At 41.7% G+C, this 20,413-nt stretch overlaps 1 protein-coding gene across 2 annotated transcripts; it reads right to left on the reverse strand.

The window, feature by feature from the left end:
- Window positions 1–26: 26 nt before the first annotated feature.
- On the reverse strand, window positions 27–19,681 carry LOC137880021 (zinc metalloproteinase-disintegrin-like MTP4). Of its 2 annotated transcripts, XM_068721085.1 has the most exons (23): window positions 19,663–19,681; window positions 19,307–19,387; window positions 13,467–13,555; window positions 13,271–13,347; window positions 12,974–13,052; window positions 12,675–12,751; window positions 11,596–11,779; window positions 11,406–11,468; window positions 11,059–11,130; window positions 10,695–10,864; window positions 9,819–9,900; window positions 8,295–8,428; window positions 7,194–7,371; window positions 5,757–5,846; window positions 4,187–4,382; window positions 3,947–4,052; window positions 3,620–3,776; window positions 3,342–3,422; window positions 2,655–2,748; window positions 2,461–2,566; window positions 2,287–2,377; window positions 2,114–2,209; window positions 27–1,210 (listed from the first exon to the last, which is right to left on the reverse strand). In XM_068721085.1, exons 2-23 carry the CDS (start codon window positions 19,362–19,364, stop codon window positions 1,178–1,180), a joined length of 2,313 nt encoding a protein of 770 aa, XP_068577186.1. In that variant the 5' UTR covers window positions 19,365–19,387; window positions 19,663–19,681; the 3' UTR covers window positions 27–1,177. The 2 variants fall into 2 exon arrangements, with proteins under 2 accessions (XP_068577186.1, XP_068577185.1); XM_068721084.1 differs by lacking the exon at window positions 19,663–19,681 and having other exon boundaries at window positions 19,307–19,391.
- Between the last annotated feature and the right edge of the window lie 732 nt (window positions 19,682–20,413).

The raw sequence follows: 20,413 nt of genomic DNA on the forward strand, positions 1-20,413 counted from the left end.
ACATTTCAGTTTTTTGCAGACAATGCATTTGTACAAAATAAGGTTTATTTTCCATCATTAATTTACACAAAGCATTTTTGTTTTATCATAGACATTCTTGCTCGGACCTGCCAGTGCAACCCCGAGGATAGTCGGGGGTTAATGCCTTGCTCGAGAGCTGTTAAAGCAGAGAGGAGTGATATTCAGTCAGAGGCCTTACAACATCAAGATTACTACCGCCTGGGTTAGGGTGTTCTTTAACGCAGCACAGGAACATGGTGTTTTGTGTTTTCACATATATACAGTAATCGTCATGGATTTGGTTTGTAAGAAATATTTAGGCTGCTCTTTTGAGCCATGCAAGGTTTAAAAAATTACAACAAAAAAAACATCACCAGTACTGAATTTGAAATGTAGATACTAAGCTCACAAGATGTTTAAGACTTTACGTACCTGTTCACACAGTGAACTCACTGGAGGCCAGCAGCAGCGCTATGACAAGTGTGCGTAGCAAAAGTCTAAACCGGGTTAGCGAGGATGATGAACCTATACTGTTAGAGGTTTTAAATCTCAAGCTGTGTGCCGATTGTAAATGTCCTAAAAGTAGATCGTATAAGTGGTTAAAACATGTTATTTAATTGGAAACTGTATCTTGCAACATTTATTGGTTCCTGTCTTGCCTTTTACTATTTTAATTTTAAAAAAGCATATTACAGAACAGCTGGATGAATGCAGTCCTCGTAATCACTGTTTGAGTATTTCTATTCGATTGCAATATAATGCACCCGAGTGCCAGAAATGTTAGACCATCAGGATACTTTGGAGATAAAATATTAACCAACTATTGCAGAATACTCTTCAACAATCAAATCCAGTCAGTATTCTTTGCCGTTATTGTGACAAAATAACACACCATGTATAAAACGATATGGCTCACATTCAGGGCCGGAGCTGTTTCTAGTTGCACTAACCAAAATCCTATAGTATAAAAAAAGTGTCTTAAGTTCATCCCTGTAATGAGTCCTCAGTGCATATCATGCAAGTAACAATTTAAAGTCCATTTTGTCCCTCCTGCACACTCCTGCAGAGGGAACAGGCGTGACAGGACGGGTCTGGATTCCCAGCAGCCTCTCGTTGGGGGTTAATGGATGAAGCTGCGTCTCCTCTGGTTTACTAGTAGGTGGCACTGTGTCGGACATCAGACCTTTGGTGGAGGTACCGGCCTCAGAGCCTATAGAGGACAAACCACAAAGAAATGCCTTAATTGACTAAACTGTGAGGGATGTTTGACATTTTCTGTTTAAACACCTTTATTTGCTTTCCTGCCGAGAGTTAAATGAGAAGATCAACACCACTGACATGTTTGTACGCTGCAAAAGAAGCTTCAGCCAGTTAGCTTTGCTTAGCTTAGCATAAAGACAGGAAGTAGGGGGAAATGGCAATCCTTGCTGTGTCTGAAAGTAACAAAATCTTCCTGACAACACCTATAAAGCTCACTAATTAACGCATCTTGTTTGTTTAGTATAGAAATGTGAGTTTGTGGTTTTACGGGGGTCATGCGCTGAACTACTTCTTTGCAGGTGTCAAGTGAGATATCATTTTAAGTAGCGAGCATGCTGGTGGGTGGATTTTGTTACCTTTGGAAAGAGCCGGCTGTTTACGTGTCTTGAGCTAGGTTAGCCAGTTAGCTAGCTAACAAGCGGTTTGTGATTGAGTAACGGAGGATCTCACTGCCTAATTACGAGAGATGCACCAATACCGACGGCAGATATGGAGCCAATGTCTCTTCCACACAGCGAGACTTACAGCTTATTAATTCAACACTGGTGACGGATTGGTGCTCGGTATCGGCCGATACTCAATGCCCAGGTTTTGGTATCGGGACTGAGAAAGTTGGATCGGTGCGTCCCTTCTGATCACTCATGTGTTCATTGGACATTGGTCATTCAATCAGATTTTGGCGACAGGAGAAACCCAAAACTTCTGATCTAGCCAGTGCTTTTCTTCTGTGGCTCTAATAGAAGCTGCTAACACATGAAGAAACACATTGCATCCCAGTGGGCACCAATTGGAAAGGCATTGTTTTTTAGCGGATGAAACCATTCCCAGTGAAGGAGTTTGTTCGACCGGGTACCTGGCGTGCAGCCATGTAGTTCTGGTCCTGGGGTTTCGGTCTGTTCCCTGCTGGAGGCGGTGGAGGTGGAGCTCCTTTGGGTTTCGGCCTTCCAGCCTAAAAATTTCCAAGTTGCGTTAGTGAATGCATTTCACAGTTATACAATGTATCCGAGCTCAACACCAACACATTACCTGCACTGGCACGGGCTGACTAGGGAATGGCCCTTTGTTGAGGCGGCGAGCGTAGCTGTCCACTGCTGGCTGCTTCCTCTGGGTGTGTGCGCTGTTTTAGAATGACAGATTTAATGTGCTTTGCAGAGTGAGTTTACAGTGACGTAGAACTATAATATGGTGGGGATTACTTACGTTGGCAACACAGGACTTTGCCGTCTTTTCCAGATGACTCCTACCACACCAGCAATGATACCTAAAGCCACTAGTATAACCGTCACCACGATGGCAATGATTGCTCCTGGAATAGAAATCAGTTTTGTTTGGGTTTGTTGTGCAGAACACTTTCTACACTGTGTGCATTTTGAACAACTGCGGCTGGGTCTTACCAGTTGAAAGAGATCTAAAAGCTCCGTCTTTGGAATCGCAGTGAGGAGGCGCCCAACCGGGCTCACACTGACACTCACTTCTGTGATTGCACACCTGAATGAACACAAAGGAAATCCCGCCGTTATCACACGTTGTGTTTCATGGCAGCATGCAGCAGCAGCAGATCTGTTATTGCATGGCACCAAACTAACCAGCAGTCTGGCTCATCTCAAATGTTTATTAACTCTTTTTATGTACAATTAGTACAAACACAAGACATAAAACACAGAGTACCATATATATTTTATTTTATTTTTGATCTGCAAGTGTGTGCCTGATTTGATTCCTGTAACATTTATTTTTTCAGTTAAATTCAGTAATCCACCACAATGTGCACCTTCCTACAGTATTCACATATTTAAATCAAGGGTTGAAGCTCATTGGGTGAGACAAACTAGATCTTTCACACCTTTGATCTACTTTAGCAGTTGTACACGATGCCTGATTTTAATTTTGTCAGCACACAAAATAGCTGTATCTTATTTTTTTGCAATTTTCTGTTTCTATTCGTGCCGATGTGTTTTATAATTTTAGGTTTCATCTTTTGTTTTGTTTTGTTTAAGACCTTTTGGGTTTTTAACACTTTTAATTTAAGTATTATTTTTGATACCTAAATAACATTCAGACCAGTGTCGGCATGTACTTACAGCATGGCCTGGGCATTTGGCTGAACAGTTTACATTTCTGTACGCTGTCTCAAGCTCCACACATTCGTTCTGGTTGCACACCTTGAAAAAAAACAACAAGTCATAGGGTCACAGACGTCGCTTACTTTGACGTTGTAGATTTGGTGCTGCAACGTTCAAAAGTGTGGACATGTTAAGGGGATTTCTCTCGGTTGATCGTGGCGCAATCGCGAACACATTCACAGAATGAATGAAATATATTTTTAAATGATGTAAAATTAAAAAAAACAGCCTATTACCTTTCCATCCCCACATTTAGTCCCAGTGTCCACCTGGCCGTAGTCTTTGGTGTAGTCCCCAAAGAAAGCTGCCTTGCAGTCGGAGACCCTCACCATGCGGCCGTAGTTGGGGCTGTCATTACCGCCGTGGCAGAAGAGCTTCCCGCAAAACACGTCTCTGCAATGGAAGAGAGGGTCAAAAATATGCGCTCCCATTCACTTCGGGGCCAAATCTGACTTAACTCTGCAAAACAAAGGAAACGTCAAAGTGAACATTTAGCCCACCACAGATGAGTCTGGGCCCATTGCAGGGGGAGTATCCCGCCGAACGTTTTACTAAAAACTCACTCTTGCTGGCAGGGGATGTACTTGTCGTTTGCAGGACGCCTGCAGAAGGCGTAGTAGGTTGCTCTGGTGTTCTGGTTATAGCAGAATGCACGAGCCTCTATGGCACCTGAGGACAGGAGAGGATACCATGTGTGTCTTTAGGTGTGATAGCTCTAAATAGTTAACCCATCTGATCTCTTTTCCTTCACAAAGTAGGGTTGTATAAAGGGACACAACAACACTAACGAACAGGACACTCACTTGGTCCATACATTTTGACACACTGGTCTGGCCTCTGTGGACACTGGCCTTTGTAGCAGTAACCCAGATCTCTGTTGCACGGGAGGCCGTTCACGGCGAAGACGTCCTCGGGACAGGTGGCGCTCTCCCCGTCACAGTACTCCGCCAGGTCGCACTCGTCCCGCCTCCAGCGGCACTCCGTGGTACGAGGCGAGACCTGCGTGGAGGTGGGAGAGTCGAGGTACACTCGATCAGATTACATATTGTGTTATTGTATCAGCCCCCTGCGCGAAAGTGATACGAACAGACAATATCTCTGCAACTGCAAGGTCTAGTTTTCAGTTTTCAAGAACATTATTTCACTATAGGTATTAATTCCATCTAAATAATAAACTGATGGATTTTTCAAAACAAAGCCCAAAACAGTCAGACCTCTATTTGTGTTTTTTTGAAACCATAACCCTATGTGGACAGTGAATGTATGTAGTACCACTATTCACCCACTAGATGGAGACATATACCACATTTCTACATGCAAGGCTGAGGATAGGAAGCTCTATGCCGGAAGAAGGCCGTGTGCAAAACACTCCTCCATGCCCCCCTGAATGAATACAGACGGCTGGAATCGACCCAAAAATGATCCAGAGGCACTGGGCGAGCCGTTGGCGGTTACCGCTGATGTGTCATCAGAGAAGACAGTTAGGTTAGCTTAGTTGTTGGCTGACATTGTCAGTTTAATGTGATTTCTTAGGTTTGACAAGTGATCATTTTGATTTTTCACTCTCAAAGTAGTATTTTTCTATTTGATGAAAAACTGTGGTCAGTAGATCTTATTTGTTGGTCTTTCTTCTCTCTGATTAATCAAGTCTTTTTAGGACTCTAGAGACAGGGAGACAGGAACGTCAGCAGTTGGGTATTAAGTTTTAACAATAAGTCATATAATTAACGATGCTGCTCATCACAAATCAAGCACTACAACACTGCCTCAGTGTATGAATGGTGCCAATAAGTAACCATGACATTCTCTCTGTTATGTTCACCAGTTGGTCTCTTGTTGTGTGTGTCTGCTGTTTCTCCTGAGCAGATAGTGTTTAGTGGGTTGGCCTCAAACAGCTCTATGACGGCGGTGAGACTGAACGCCCACATCAGAACAGCTAAACAGTGAGCTGCAGCTTCAGGTGATAATATGAGCGGCTTCTTTCACATTGTAACATTGTTTTTTACATTGTCTTTTTTATTGTTATTTTTATTATTTATTTATAAATTTTTATACAAAGTACCCTGTTAAAAGATATATATAAAAATACATTAATTCCTCTGGACCAAGATTGGCTTCAAACCAGTTGTGTATGAAAATCATCTCACATGTACACCAGAGTTGCAACAGTGTCACGGTAACTAGCTCAGAAATGATCACTTATTAAATGAACTACTTAATAATAAAATAATATGAGTTTTTAAAAGAATGTGAGAATGTATTTCGTACGCCAGTTCAAATATGTCATACCTTAAATTACCACTAGAGGGCTGTAGCAGATCAAACAATTAGAAGGTTTGGTACAGCAGCACTTGTTAGTACACATTTACTCACCTTACAGTCCTCACAGCACTCGCCCTCGGCACACTGAGAGCCCTCCTTCAGGGTGCAGGTGGTGGCGTTGCAGCAGGGGTTAGTGCACTCCTGTGGGGGCGACATAGAACTCATTAGGCTGTATTTAATCCCTCTATTCATCGTGTTGCGTTTAGCCTCCTTGTGTCATGTTCCCCTCAGGAATGCTCCCGTACGTCTAGAGTTACTTTGAGTTGCATGTGTTTTCCTTTAAAAGAAAGAAATCTCTATATATATTTTTGCTTTGAACATGAGCGAGCCTCCCGCCCCCCTCATTAGGACCTTCATGAACACTGCGGAGATTTGGCAGAAACTGTGACAGAACTTAAACTAAGTCGACCCTTTCTGAGAACTATTACTTGTTTTCATCGCCCTATGATACGTGGAAATGGTCCTGTGGTATTTCTTTATTACTTGATTTAGATTATCAGAAGAGAATGTTGTATTGCACCATAATGGTACGTAATTAAAACATATAATATAAGGGAAGGGCACAACTTTACATAAAAAAGTAGTAGTAATATTGTAGTTTGACTTTTGTCCTGCGAAAAACAAACTAGAATTTCTATTTGATAAGCTTCTATCGATTAAAGGGTAGGAATCTTCAGCAACAAGGCACTCGTGCAGCATGCCGCCTTTTGTTGGGGGGGGGGGGGGGGGGGGGGGGCTAGAGTTGGGGGGCAAGGAGCAACTAAGCACATTCAGAGCTTGAGCTTGTTGTACCTCTGCCGAATACCAGGAGAAGCGCAATCAGGTCTGAACACATTCTCAGGCTCATTGGAATGAATGAGTGAACATTACTGTGAGGCGCTTTTCCATGTTAAGTATAATAATTCTGACGCCCGAAATTAGGGTTTATAAACTGTGGCTGTTCATTGTAAATATTCAAATCAATCCAATTTAACTTTACTGTCAATATACTAGTGTACAACAGAACACAACCTTGTAATTTCAAGATAGCGCAACTAGCTAAAAAAATTATAAAAGTACACATTTAAATACTTCAATAATTGGATTGCAGTTTGAACCGTGTAGTGAGCAGTTGGGAGGCTATGAGGTCTGAATAACAGCCTTTAATGAACAAGCTGCTACTTAATGTGCAACCCAAACATCTTCACAAAAGTTTAAAGAAAAGAAGATTGACTGCAATTTTCAAATGTGTTGGTGCATGTCAAACAGCCTCTTAATAATAATACCTCTGGGCAAAATAACAAACTTAAAGAGTCAAGATCAGACAAAGGAAACAAGGTGTTGAAAAACCATAGCCTTGAGGCAGACACTCACCGACGCTGTTTAGCTTCAGCGCAGGGAATAACCCTAACCCAAAGCTGTAATAATACCGAGGGGCAGCAACAAGGCTTGTTAATGACTGAGAGACATAGGGGAGAATCAAATTAGTTTTGAATGAGGTTCTTTTACCTCCACACTGCCACAGTCGCACTGTTCTCCTTTCTCCAAAAAGCCGTTCCCGCAGACTGAAGGAGCCTTCAGGGTTCTGTAGTCCGGTTTGTCCAGGATGCAGTCGGGGCTCCGGCCTAGCAGGTATTTCTCGTAGTCATTGCTGCTGCAGCTACTGAAAGTCCGAGGAACATTCCAGCTGTGGAAGAAAAACAACACCTTTTACTTCCTTAAGTCCAAAGTCACGTTCTTTGAAATACAAAAAGACAAATGAAGTTTATTTTTATTTTTTATAATGCACCTTGTCTCCTTTTAGCCTTTCAACAAAGCTGCCAAGAAACGGTTTTGGAGTGAATCCACCTGTTCTTATATTTCTTTTTCACAGGAGACACTGTGACTTGTCATAGCAGGAAAAGACCACACTGTAAGTTCCGTTCTGTTAAGCTCCATATTAAAATGTCCCACTAAACCATGACAGTGCGACAGGCAGTCAGAAGGAGCAATATGAGGACCATGAAACATTCTATTACCTTCTCACTCGTAAACACGCACAGCCAGTGATGCAGCCTTGTGTCCGCCTCTCTATAATGATCTCAGTCCTTAGTCAGAAGTCAATATCTATTTTTATAAGATTGTTTCCAAAATTCACCTTTTTTATCGAACTAAATATTCTGCTTTAATCCATATTTGTTGCCATTTAGCCTTTCAAAATGTCATCATTTTCATTCTATGCATTCTTCTTTCTTGTTGAAACTTGGCAATACCCACAATGCAACTTAACCACCAACCGTTATGTCGAGTTCAGCTAACGCTAGCCTCACCCAGAGATGAGAACCGGGCGACAGAGGTCTGGAAAACCTTCTTTCTGACTCAACCCCTGTTATTTTTCCTTACTTTAACTTGTAATCACAGACCCAACCGACGCTGAGGATTCATGTTTGAAACAGCTTCCTCTGGAGCCACAAAAGGGCTTCACACAACTGTCTTCACATGTGCAGTAGTGCTCCCTGTACATGAACTTCGATGAGTTAAATCTGTGGGGTAGTTTTAACATTGTATGAAACTTCTGTCATTTGCTTGTAAAACAAAAGACTCTTACGTTTTTTCATCAACTTTTCTTACCTGAGTGATGCAGCCATGATGCAGCTTTCACCAGAACAAGCACAGGCGCTGGAGTCGTCATGGTTCATGCCCAGGTTATGGCCCATCTCATGAGCCAGGGTTGCCCCCACTGCGATGGACCGGTCATTGTGATCCTGAGAGATGGAACTCTTTAAATGTAGTCCCTTTAATCAGCATTTCACATTTGTTTAAAGCAAACAAGACACAATATCTCTTTCCTCAATCTGCTGTTTTTTTTTTGATGACCACAGTAATGTTCCCATGGCAGAGTCTAGACATATGCTGCACCACAGTTGAAGACTTTCAAGATTACCATTGGAAAGAAAATTACACTTCCTCTTTATGTTAACAGATAACAGAAGTTCAGATTTTTGGTAACTTGTTGGTGATAATGGGGAACTTGGCCGGCAAATTAATGACATAATGGACACAAATGACAAACGATTTTGATTGTGTACTGATGTTAATTTAATAAAATATGAGATGTATACACTGACTACACAGACACAGAATTTTGTAGTTATTGGGAATTTGGCTCCCTCAGATTTTGTTACTCATAGACTGACATGTAGTGGCTCTGTGAGGCTGTACTTTAGTCCAGGCATTTTACCTAAAAATGTGGGTCAACCTCACACAAATTGCAACAAAAACAAAATGAAAATCAAAGGATTTTGTGTCCTCAGTATGTTATGAATGAGAAAACAAAAAGGCCTAAGGAAGAAACACAGTTTTAACCATATTTTGGTCACAGTACAAGCCTACATTGTAGATTTGACCAGGCTGTATTTTCCCTTGAAGCAGAAAAAAACAACAAAAAAAACATTCAGTTTATCAATTTATTATGATCACGTCATTGTTCTACCTGTTCTACCAAGATCTGGTTGGTCTTATTCTAACCAGTTTATGTTGCAGTTCAGATCAAATGGACAGTCCACTGAACTGTCCGTCTCTGACTGTAACGCTTTAAAATAGGAACTCATTTTCACTAGTGCCGATGGTGGCCATTTTTTATTTGTGAAAGAGGTTACCTTTATGGTTTATAATACAAGTAACATTGCCGTTACATTATTACTGGACTACTTGGGCACAGTGTTGCTTTCAAGCTAAATGCTAACAATAGCAATACTGACACGCTAGTGTTTAGCAGGTAGTGTTCTTACTTTTGTGTGTTAGTACACTAACATTTCCTAAGCTTAAAACAAGCACAGTTGAGGTTGAGGGGTTTTATTTTGCAGGTATTTGGTCAAATCATAAATGGTGCTACAGAAAAACTCACTTCCGTACAAAATTGTATGGCAATCCATCCAACAGTTTGTTGAGATATTTCAGTCTGGACCAAAGTGGTGGACCGACCAACAGACTGACCCTATTATGATCGAGCCATGCTGTTAGCGTGGCTAAATATGAATTCCTTGGTTGCAAAGGTTGCACCCAGCCAAGACTACGGCGTACATCGTATGAGTAGTAGCCCAGCAACCAAATAGCAGAACTAACGCATCTTCCTGTCTCTCAGAAACACCTTACCTGTATTACTCCAACAGAGTGACCCGAGCAAAGAGTCCCAATGAAAGCCAATCCCACGGTTGCTCCTTCAAAGTCAATACCACTGAAACACAAGTAATGGTTTGGTTATCAAATGACTCGCCATGTCAACATGAACTAAATTAGCAACATGTGGTTTGTTTTGCGGTGACAAAATAACCAAGTATCTTAGTAGTATTTTAAAGACTCTGTTCCAAAATGTTTGTTTGTTTGTGGGAGGAGAGTTAATGTGACGTCAACGACTTGGTTGGCACTTCCTGTAAGCCAAAGGTAACTTTCATATATACGTGTTTGTTCATCTTATCGAGATCACACGCCTCTTCCTCTTGATTGGAGTTACACAGGCTATTGTTTAAGGTCAGTAATGCTACCTGGAGGAAATTGTGTGTGACTATCATAATAAAGGCTTTCTCTGTATTTGATACATGCAAACATTATCTGTGACACCACATCTAATCTTAAAAGCCAATCATGATCCAATGTGCAAAGACAAGCAAGTTCTGCAAGCCTGATATGGAATCTTCCGGTGCGTGTAGCTCATTGTACATCAAGAACGGAGACCAAAGTGATCAAACTTATGAAACATGGCTGGTTGTGCACTTTTAAGAGGAAAGCCAGAAATCTCACCCTTTTATTTTATCAAGAAATGTAAACTAAGATAGAGAATGACGGGTTAATTCTGAAGCCTGACCCCATGCTGACTATTAATCCGAAGAGCAACAACAGTGAATGGTAGAAAAAAAAGTGTGAGTTAATAAGTAAGCAACAGTCTTAAAAAAGTACATATATAGAGAAGTTATAATTAATCATTTACAAAATTTGAGACTGTTGGGTTCCACTTATAGAGACCGTTCAGACCTGATGAGGTGTGCGTTGTCATGCTTTTTCCTTTTCACCAGCTCAGAGTTCCTCCAATTCATGAAAGCGTTCAGGTTTGCCCCGGCCGGGGGGGTCACATGGATCAAGTCCCGAACGGACCAGATCTCCAGACCCACCAGAGCAATGAAGGTCCTCAGTGGCTTGTACATCTGCAAGCAAGCAGGACATCACTGTTGACTTTGTTCAAATAAGGAAACATAGTTATCAGGAAAAGAACAAAAATAGATATTTTCTATTCACAAAATATGTCATCACAAAAAACACCCTCAGATTGCAGCTGACAGTAGCTGTGTGTCATTTGTGTAATGGAATTTGCCCAGAAACAGCAGAAGCACTGACTCACCATGTTGATAAAGTTGACAATTTCAAATATCCTCTTTCTCACCCGTGTCTCATCTTGCTGCATCTTCACATACTGAAACAGCACATGGTCATGTTAGAGCACGGGCACTTCCTGTTTCTCAGCAGTTGATTCATTATCAATCACCCAATGATTCATCGCTGACTTTGCCCCCAAAAATAACAATGTGTGATTCTTATCAGACCAAAATCTTCTGAGGTTTACCAACATTGGAAAGACATGTTTAGCCAAATCACTCACAAAAACTGTGCAAAATTAGCAAGAAAATGACGTCCTGTTTTATCTCAACATTATGGTTTTCACAGTGAATTTCCATGTGTGTATCTTACCGCACGATTATCAACAACAAGGAAGAGCTCAATGTATTTCTGTTTCTGGACGATGGATATACCCTTCAGGACAAAAGAACAAAGCAGGTAAAGACAATTTTAAATTCATGTCCTGTTCTTTAAGCTTTAAAATGATTAGATTTGTCTCATCTTGTCATTTAATTGCTGCAATGAATGAGGATTACGTTACCGCTGATCTGGAGCGGCTCCGGCTTGTCGGGGGTTCGAAGTCGTCGCTCCAGCTCGTGTTGGTGACGCCGCACACCGCGGGCGTGGATTTCTTGTCGTTAAAAGTCATCACCGCGTGGTCCCCCTCGTCGCCACCAGACAGGGGCTCAATCAGGTACTTCTGGGCCGACATTCTGAAGTAACCCCTGCATCAAGATCACGCCGGTTAGTTGTTTAGGTCTACAAACGTTGCTTTGGGGCAGAAATAAATCCATTGGATGAGTCGGCCCTCAGTTAGTTGAATTAAAAGCCCTTTTTTCCTTTTAGTTTCTTCTTTCAAGAGCCACGACCTGATAATCATGCTTGAACATGAACTTAAAATTGGAATACCGTTGTAGCGGCTCTTTAGGGTTAGAATGGGTTAGGGTTATTGTATGATATACAATAAAGTCAGTTAATTAATCGGTTTCTAACTTGAGGTCAAGACCTGTCCAAATGCTCACAGATTTTTTATAATTCATTAATTTTGGACATTCATGGACCTATTTCTCAAATCATAGACATCTGAAATAAAACAAGGGGCCTCAAATACACATTGCCAAGAAGATTGGTAGACACCAGTTTAGTTGGTAATGCGTTTGTCATGTTTTAAAGAGTGTTAATCTGAAAAGTAACTAGTAACTGTCACATAAATGTAGTCCACTAAAAAGTGACATATTTCCCTCTGAGATGTAGTGGAGTAGAAGTATAAAGTAGCATGAAATTGAAATACTTCAGTAAAGTACAAATCACTTGAAATTGGACTTGAGTACAGTACTTTAGTCAATGTACTTAGTTACTTTTCGCCACTGGTTTACATCTTGTTTCTGTAAGAATCAAGAACTCTGTTACCTCAATTCAGAAATCTGATTCACTGGCTTCATCCGTTTAGGTTGAATCCAATATTGTTAGCATGAGGTTCTCTCCTTTCACTCTGTTTGTATCCTCATCATTTTGAGATACCATGTGGGAGAGGCAGGTTTTTGGATGATTCAAGGACAACTCAACTCTACTTTCATACTTTCAAGTAAAGTCAAAGAGAGGATGGTTTGAGGGCCTCACCTGAGTCCATCACAAGTGCTGATGCTAACGGATGACTGGCTGTCATTCACAATGCTCCCATGATAGTAGCAGTGATCCTGATAAAGACACAGGAATGATATAAGCGTTAGCAAATAAGTAAATATCTGACATTTGCTCACACGACGGCATAACTGTTAAAAGGTTTAAGAAACGTTTGCGGAATTTGGTCTTAGAAGCTAAAGAACGTGTTTTAGAAAAGACAGTTGTGCGTACTTTGAAGTAAGTCACATCTGATGCAGGAGGAACTGAAACTCGCCGCTCAAAGGCAAAACACTTACGACATCATCCGGAGCTGTGGTGACTTGAGTACCGTCTTCTTGGTAGTAGGTCTCTGTGTAGTCTTTGGTGAGTAATTCACTGATGATGAAAAGACATCAAAATAATCTAATCCATGATTTATCTGACTTAGTTTTGAGATCTGGGTTAAAACATACCAAATGTTGATATTGAAAATAACTTGCTTGAAAAAAGAAAAAAGAGAAGTAAAACCAGGAAGTAGCCTTTAAACTTTTCTTTAAACATTGATGTGCCCCGATAACACACAGAGACATGCCATTAGGGATGTAATAACTTACTGATTTTTTTCGAGTCGCATTTCGATGTCTCTTCCTCCCACCGTCATAGCATATTTAATGGTCTCTGGCCTGAGATTCTGTGCAAAGGAAAGGCGCATTCTTATTTTCTTGTGACTAACAGCACAACCATTACTTGACTGTGTTTGCAAGAACAGCTCAAATGTGTCCTTTTAATTAGAAAAACCGAAAAATGCACCTCTGTATGTCTTTTTCTAACTGAGTGAAGTCTGACGGGTCGAACAACCTCGTAGTCCTTCACCTCGTCAAAGTCGTGGCCATGGCTCTCTGTGGAGATACAACATGCTTAGTGATAACAAAGTTTGCCATATGTCCGAACAACGCAACAGTGTAAAGTCACCTACGTGCTGCCTGTAGCAAAAAACGTTTTAAAGGGACAGTGTGCACATTTTAATGACACCTAGTGGTTTGTGGCAGGTTGTAACCAACTAAGTACCCCTCAGATCAGCCCCTCCCCTCTACTACAGTAGATATAACTAAATATTGTTTCTAGAGCAGCAACAGTAAAGTCTCTATATAAAGTCATTTGTATTTCACTGGAAACAAATGTAAAATGTCAATGAAATTAAGAAAATTTCTGAGTGACGTTTATAAAAAATGAAGAACACAGACATCCAAAACTATCAGTCATTCCTCCTGTCCTCTGTCGTCGTGTCATCTTTCGTCCTGTCATTTGTCCTCCTGTCCTCTTTCCTCCTGTCATCTGTCCTCCTGTCCTCTGTCCTTCTGTCCTCTGTCCTCCTGTCCTCTTGTCCTTTTGTCCTCCTGTCCACCTGTCCTCTGTCCTCCTGTCCTCTGTCCTTTTGGCGATCATTCGTATTATAATTGTGTAAACATAGCGGCGGTGACCAACTGAATTAGGTTACTTTCGTCACTTTTAGTATCCTTAACTTCACCTGGTTCCTTTCACCACAGCGGCATATCTGATCGCGCTTCGCATGTGTCGGTGTTGTTGTTACACACTGTCCCTTTAAATGACAAGATTGATGCCCCTCCCATATCTGATGGTTAGCTTAGCATAAAATCTGGAAACAGCGGGGGGGACACAGCTGTCCCGTCTTTGTCCAAAGGCAACAAAATCCACCTACAAGTACCTCTGAAGATCACAAATGAACACGTCACATCGTGTTTGTACTGGAACACTAGGCATTAACATGACATGTTCAGACACACTATTTGTAGCAATCGTCCCACCTAATTGGAAAGAATGAAAAAAGTTCTGTATCTAACTATTTCCTCTCACAAATTAGGGAAAATATCATAAAAGCAGCAAAAGGTGAGGGCAGCAAATGAGCCAATAGCTCAGGGTTTATTTTCTCAGGCTACATCCATACTACTCCGTTTTCGTTTGGAAACGGAGTTTTCAAACGAAAACGATCTCCGTCCATACAGCGTTTCAGCCATCGTTTCCGAAAGGATCTCCGTCCATACTACACGCCTGGAAACGAATATCACGTGACTGTTCACGTACACTGGGCATGCGCCGATGTAAACAGGAAGTAGATTGTCGTATTTTGTAACTAAGCAACCAGAGTAATAAAGTAGTCTTTAATGATCGTAAGTACGTGTTTGATACTTAAGATCTTCTCTCAAATCTTCCTCTATAAACTCAAACAGATACAGTTTGTGGAAAGTTTAATACGTTTTATTTTTCAGACTTAACGTTAGTTACAGCGCTGCGTCTCTCTCTCTCTCTCGCTCTCTCTCTCTCTCTCTCTCTCTCTCTCTCTCTCTCTCTCTCTCTCTCTCTCTCTCTCTCTCTCTCTCCGCTCACTGATCGCTACAATAACAGCTGTTTCCTCTGCAGACATGCAGACTTTAACTGGACAACAGCTGCTAGTAAAGACAACAAGGTCAGCAATGCCTGTAATCAGTTGTCTGCGTTAAATTAACCTGGTAGTCGATCGCGGGTGTCTACGTCATCGTTTCCAAACTTATGCGTTTCTGCCCGTCCACACGAATACGCTAACCGGAGTTTTCAGAGTTATCCGGCTTCGTGATCGTTTCTAAACTCCTCCATTTACGGTGCTCGGAAACGCCGGCGTAGTGTGGACGCTCAGTGTAACCGTAGCAAAACATATGCGTTTCCAAACGAAAACGGAGTAATGTGGATGTGCTCTCATCACACACCTCCTGTGAGCCATCTGCATACTGACTGACCCCCATAAGGGCCCTGACCCTGGTGAGAATATCTGCTCTAGCCCCATGGCCGATGCAGAAAAGACACCCGCTGCTGCCCCAAAGCTATAAGCTTACTTAAAACAGAAGCTGTATGTTAGTAAAAACAATTGCAGCTTTACAGACTGGATCCTTTTAGAGGAAAATTAGTTGAAGAGATTCATAGCACCTTTCACAGCAGATTAGAGATAAACTCAGAGCAGATTATTGCAAAATTGTTGCTAAACGGTCTGCATGCCCTCACACACAAACCTGAACCCAGACAGTAATTACGGGATTTTTTTTGTTGCAACTGCTTACTAACCCATGACACATTCATATGTGATGTATACAGTATCAACACAGCACCTGAAGCTCTGTCATTGAAACTAGTTATCAGTGAAGGGGCCCTTTGATAAACCTTATCAGCAGGAACACTGAAGGCTTTGTGAGGAAACCATGTATGCCCTTAATATCAGACTAATCAAGTTAAATGTACGGTATACTTTGGTTGTATGATGACCAGGCATAAATTACATTTTCACTGTGGATGGGGGAGACACGTCCCCCTCTTTCCACTTTTCAAAAAGCCCATTATTCCTACTTTTCAAACTTTTCCTACCACTTCCCTTTCCTAAACATTTAAACAATAGAGTCAGCTCAGCATTCACTCCCCAATTTCTTCAGAAATTGCTCTTCTTATGTTCTTTTTTTTGCCCCGGGTTCCACCTGTTTGGGTGGATACAGACTGCTCTACCTTGTTGGTGAAAGGTTATTGGGGCTATAAACCGCCTCGAAGGAAGGCAACATTTAAGGCAACAATTACTGCTACCACCGCCTAAACATGTTTCACAGATTAAAAGAAACATAATCTGTAAATTAATATTCCCCCGAATAAACTATTGAATAGAACATAAATCAAAGGTGAGGCAGTGAAGCACAGAGGTCCTTGTAGTAAAGATGCAAATAGAACATCATCTCTATCAATGAAACTACATGATTTTTAGTAGAATTACTCCATGAACTGCAATGAACAATTTCATCATTTGTTACATGCTACAGGAGATTGCTGTATAACAATAACTAACTATATATATATATATATATATATATATATATATATATATATATATATATATATATATATATATATTGTATACCAGTGATGGGCCGTCAGGGCCAGCAAAGCCTTTTCCGCTGGTCTAAACAGAATCACAAAGTTATAGCTATTTTATAATTTAACAAGTTTTCATAAATACACTAAATGTATTGCAATTATTTTTCCCATTATCTCATTTTGTCATTGCACAGCTACTGTCTTCCTCAGTTGCTCTGCTTCCAGTGCAGCTTGTTTTAACTAGAGCTTTTATCCAATCAGAGTTCATGTCTTTAGGTAAGGAGAGAGGCCCGAGGCTCGCTAGGAAGACTTTGCAGATTAAAGTATATGGAGACGATATTGTTGATTGTCATAGTGTTCAACCAATCAGATCTTTAGTTTGACATGTTGGGCGTATTCTTTGACATGTCAGAGCATTCTAGGTAGCCTACAAGTACGTCATCATTAACGTGCAGCTCAGCATTAACGTGCGCCGTGATTGGTCAGTGGGCTAGCTCACCGTTGTGAAGCTGAAGCAGCTAGCAGAAGTTAGTGGTAGTAGTAACAGTTCAAGTTGAAAGATATGTAAGAAGTTATGACATTTTTAGCGTTTTGCTTGTTGTGGATTCTTTTCCTTTTTTTTACCTAGCTTTGTTTTTGTTTTTCTAACACTCAATGGCTGAATGAGGAGAAACGGATTTGGTGGCGGAGTTACTTGCAACGCCTTTCTGGAGAAGGACATTTCAGGAAAAAATGGACATCGTATCAAAGGGTCGGCCAACCCCACAGCTAGCAGCCCTGACCCAGCATGGAAAAAGATTTGTACGAACGGTAATTCTGGCTGATAGCGTCGGAGAAGCGTTGCGCATGTTATGGCTAAGAATGCGTTTCATTTGCAACTGAACGTCTTGGTGTTTGGAGCTACGCAACGCTAACCTGATGTGGCTAACCAAGGCAGCAAAACGACACCATAACACGGCAGGACACGTACAAGCTACGGTGCTTTTGAAAACTTTTGCTGCGACCCGAGTGGATCTACACCTCAACGAACACGTTCGCAGGAGGACCTCTGGCTGGAACTGAACCGCACCGATGTTCTGTAGAACCGCGTCATTGAACTCGTTGTTAACAAAGACAGGAGGATGGACTTTGTCTTTTAAATAGTGAACAGCAGCTTTGGTAAGTGAACTGCTTTTGTTTTTTTACATCTGCAGTAGCGTTACTACTGTGTTCATTTGTCTTTGGAGTTGTTTTTATGATATGGTTAATATTGTTCCCTCTGATGTGAATCGTATTTGAATGGTGCTCTTCAGTATGTGGATGACTGACTGTGTGTTTTAGCGCCGCAGTGTTGCTGGATTGATTTGTCATGCTTTGTTGTCATATAAATATACGTGACTGGTTCTTGTGATTGTTACTATATGCATTGTCCGTTAATGACGAAGCATCCCGTCATGCGCGCATTCATGTATGTTTTCTTTTACAGCAAGAATTATGGTCTGAAATGTGGATTGTGTGTTGATTGCATTAGTCCTGTTTGAATCAGTAGGGAACAGCTGAACGCGGTTTTCCTGCTAAGCTAGTTTAGCGTAGCTCGCCTCCCAGAACACACGCGCCTCACCAGAGTACAATGTTGTTTTTCCGTGGTGGGCGTGTCAGACAGCACGTTGTCTGCTACGTTGGGTGGGTTGCCAGGCTGAGCTCAGTGGCTCCACCGAAAGAACATTATATTTCCCACAATTTAAGCCTCTGCATTTTCCAAATGCACTAGTATTATTCAAACGTATTGTTTGAATATGTGTATTGTTACACCCCTAATAACCCGTAGCTGTGGCGTCATAATGAGGTTATTAGGAGGTTGTTCAACTGTAGTAGGACAGCACTGACTCTAAAAACCAAACCCACACCCTGGTTGCTGCCTTTTTTTTTTATAGTAGTTGAAAATGGGTTTGCTATAATGATAATGTTATTTCACTGTAATTGTCCGATTAAACCAATGATGTCTTTTAGTTACAACTTAAAGTGTAGTCAACTGTCCGTTACTCGCCATATTAAGAAAATGAAAAGCTGTGTGTGTGTGTGTGTGTGTGTGTGTGTGTGTGTTCTCAGCAGATTTCATCAGTTCCTGATTTTTAACTTCTGGAAGTTTTCTTGTCGACATCTTCCACCTCATCGTAGCTCCTTAACCAAACATGGAGGTATTACATGGCCGGTTACACTGTAGCACCTGACAAGGGCGGTGGCTTCGTTGTGATTGGAAGTTCGGCCTCGACGGTGTGTCACAACATCAGCAGTATGTCTAAAGTAATGCCCCACTGGTTCTCTTGGCTTAGGAAGCGTTTATTAGACGGTATAGAGTGTGTCTACAGTGTAACGACAGAAGTGATCATTCCTCAGCAGGTCACTCTATAGGATTCCCTTTCTAATTGCATGTTGCAAAAGCATTGGGTCCAAAAAGCTCCGTTATCACTGATGCAGGGTTAAACTCAGTGAAAGGTATATAAAACATATATTCAGATGGAGACAAATCATTCATTATCTTGAAACTGATGGAAGCTACATTGTGCCTTTAAGTCTTCAGATCAGTAATTTTATTTATAATACAATATATCATATCACATTTAATCATGTGTTTTAAAGCTCTTCTTTTATTTTATGCCTCAGGAGCAGAAGTCCACAAGTGCTTCAAATAAACAGGATAGGACAGGCTTTAGTTATTAATCAGCCACTGGGCCCAGTGGAGGTAACAGTATCCGGTGACTCACCTGAGGGCTTGAGCGAGGCATTTAGGATGAGGACCCACAATAGGAGCGTTTCCGTCATTGTCCCGAGTGCAGACGGTCTCACTGTAACAGAGCAGATCGGCGCTCTGATCAGGACTTTATGCTGTGTCTACCTGCATGCTGTGTGAGGCCACACCTTCTCCTGAACCTGTCACAGCGACTTCCTCATTGACGACAGATTCACAACAGGCTCACAACCGGCCCGAACACGCCCCGGTGCTTCTTTTAAAGAATGCAGGAAGGAGACCAGCTGAGAGCACTGTGGTCAGGGCTTAGCTTGCAGGTCTCCCACGTTTGGTCTCGCACATTAATACATACTGATTTTTAAACACTCCTACCTTTTTGCTGGATCTAAATTTCAGCTTCAACTTCTTCTTTCTTCAACAGTGTGTCTCATTCTGTGTTGTGTCCGACTGACTCACAGTACTCAAACCACATGGTGATTTCCACACGCACGTCAGTTGTCACTCTGCCGTCACCACATTGTAAAGTTTCCCAACCTTTTTTGAGCTTCGTCTGCCGGCGGTGTGGATGCGTCTTATCTCCTGCTCCTCTGTGCCTCACCCACCGGACGCAGGCCCGGGGGTCACGGCAGAGACCAAGTGTCAGAAGACAATAAGGCCAATGTGCGCACTCCCTCAGCGGCAGACTGGGGACATTTGAGGACACAAAGAAGTGCGTCGGTGTTAAAGTAACATAAACATTCAGTGTTATCTTCAGTGTAACAATAGAGATTCAGTGTCAGGGGTCTTGCTGTGTGAAAGCAGGCCTGGTGAGGATTTATTGCTTCGTACATGGGGTTAACATATGGTTGTTCAGTGTGACACAACCCTGGTCATAATCTTTTGTTCATGCAGCTGTGTGATGCTCATTCCTTTCGTGAGGACATGACCTAAACACCGAGCATCTGAACTGAACTGAACCTAAACATCTGAACAATTGCCTCAGTGTGAGTGCGGCGGCCACACTGCCCTCAAACCAGAAGTCAGAATCTCTCTTATTTATTTTTTTACGGCTTTTATCCTCTGGCTGAAAAACAGCACAGATATACAGTGCAAATGATCATTGACACTGGGTCTGAAAGCTTCT

This window comes from Cebidichthys violaceus, unplaced genomic scaffold, assembly GCF_023349555.1.
Source record: "Cebidichthys violaceus isolate CVI_PGR_0920_01 unplaced genomic scaffold, fCebVio1.0.p SCAF_26, whole genome shotgun sequence".
NCBI lineage: Eukaryota > Metazoa > Chordata > Actinopteri > Perciformes > Stichaeidae > Cebidichthys > Cebidichthys violaceus.

What these genes read in the sequence shown, in the direction of transcription:
- LOC137880021 (XM_068721085.1), bottom strand. Translation starts at nt 19,364, where the DNA reads ATGACGGAAACGCTCCTATTGTGGGTCCTCATCCTAAATGCCTCGCTC. An exon ending in GACAACGCACACCTCATCAG is followed by an intron (nt 9,901 to 10,694) that starts GTCTGAACGGTC and finishes CTTGTGTTTCAG; the next exon opens with TGGTATTGACTTTGAAGGAG. An exon ending in ATCATGGCTGCATCACTCAG is followed by an intron (nt 7,372 to 8,294) that starts GTAAGAAAAGTT and finishes TTTCTTCCACAG; the next exon opens with CTGGAATGTTCCTCGGACTT.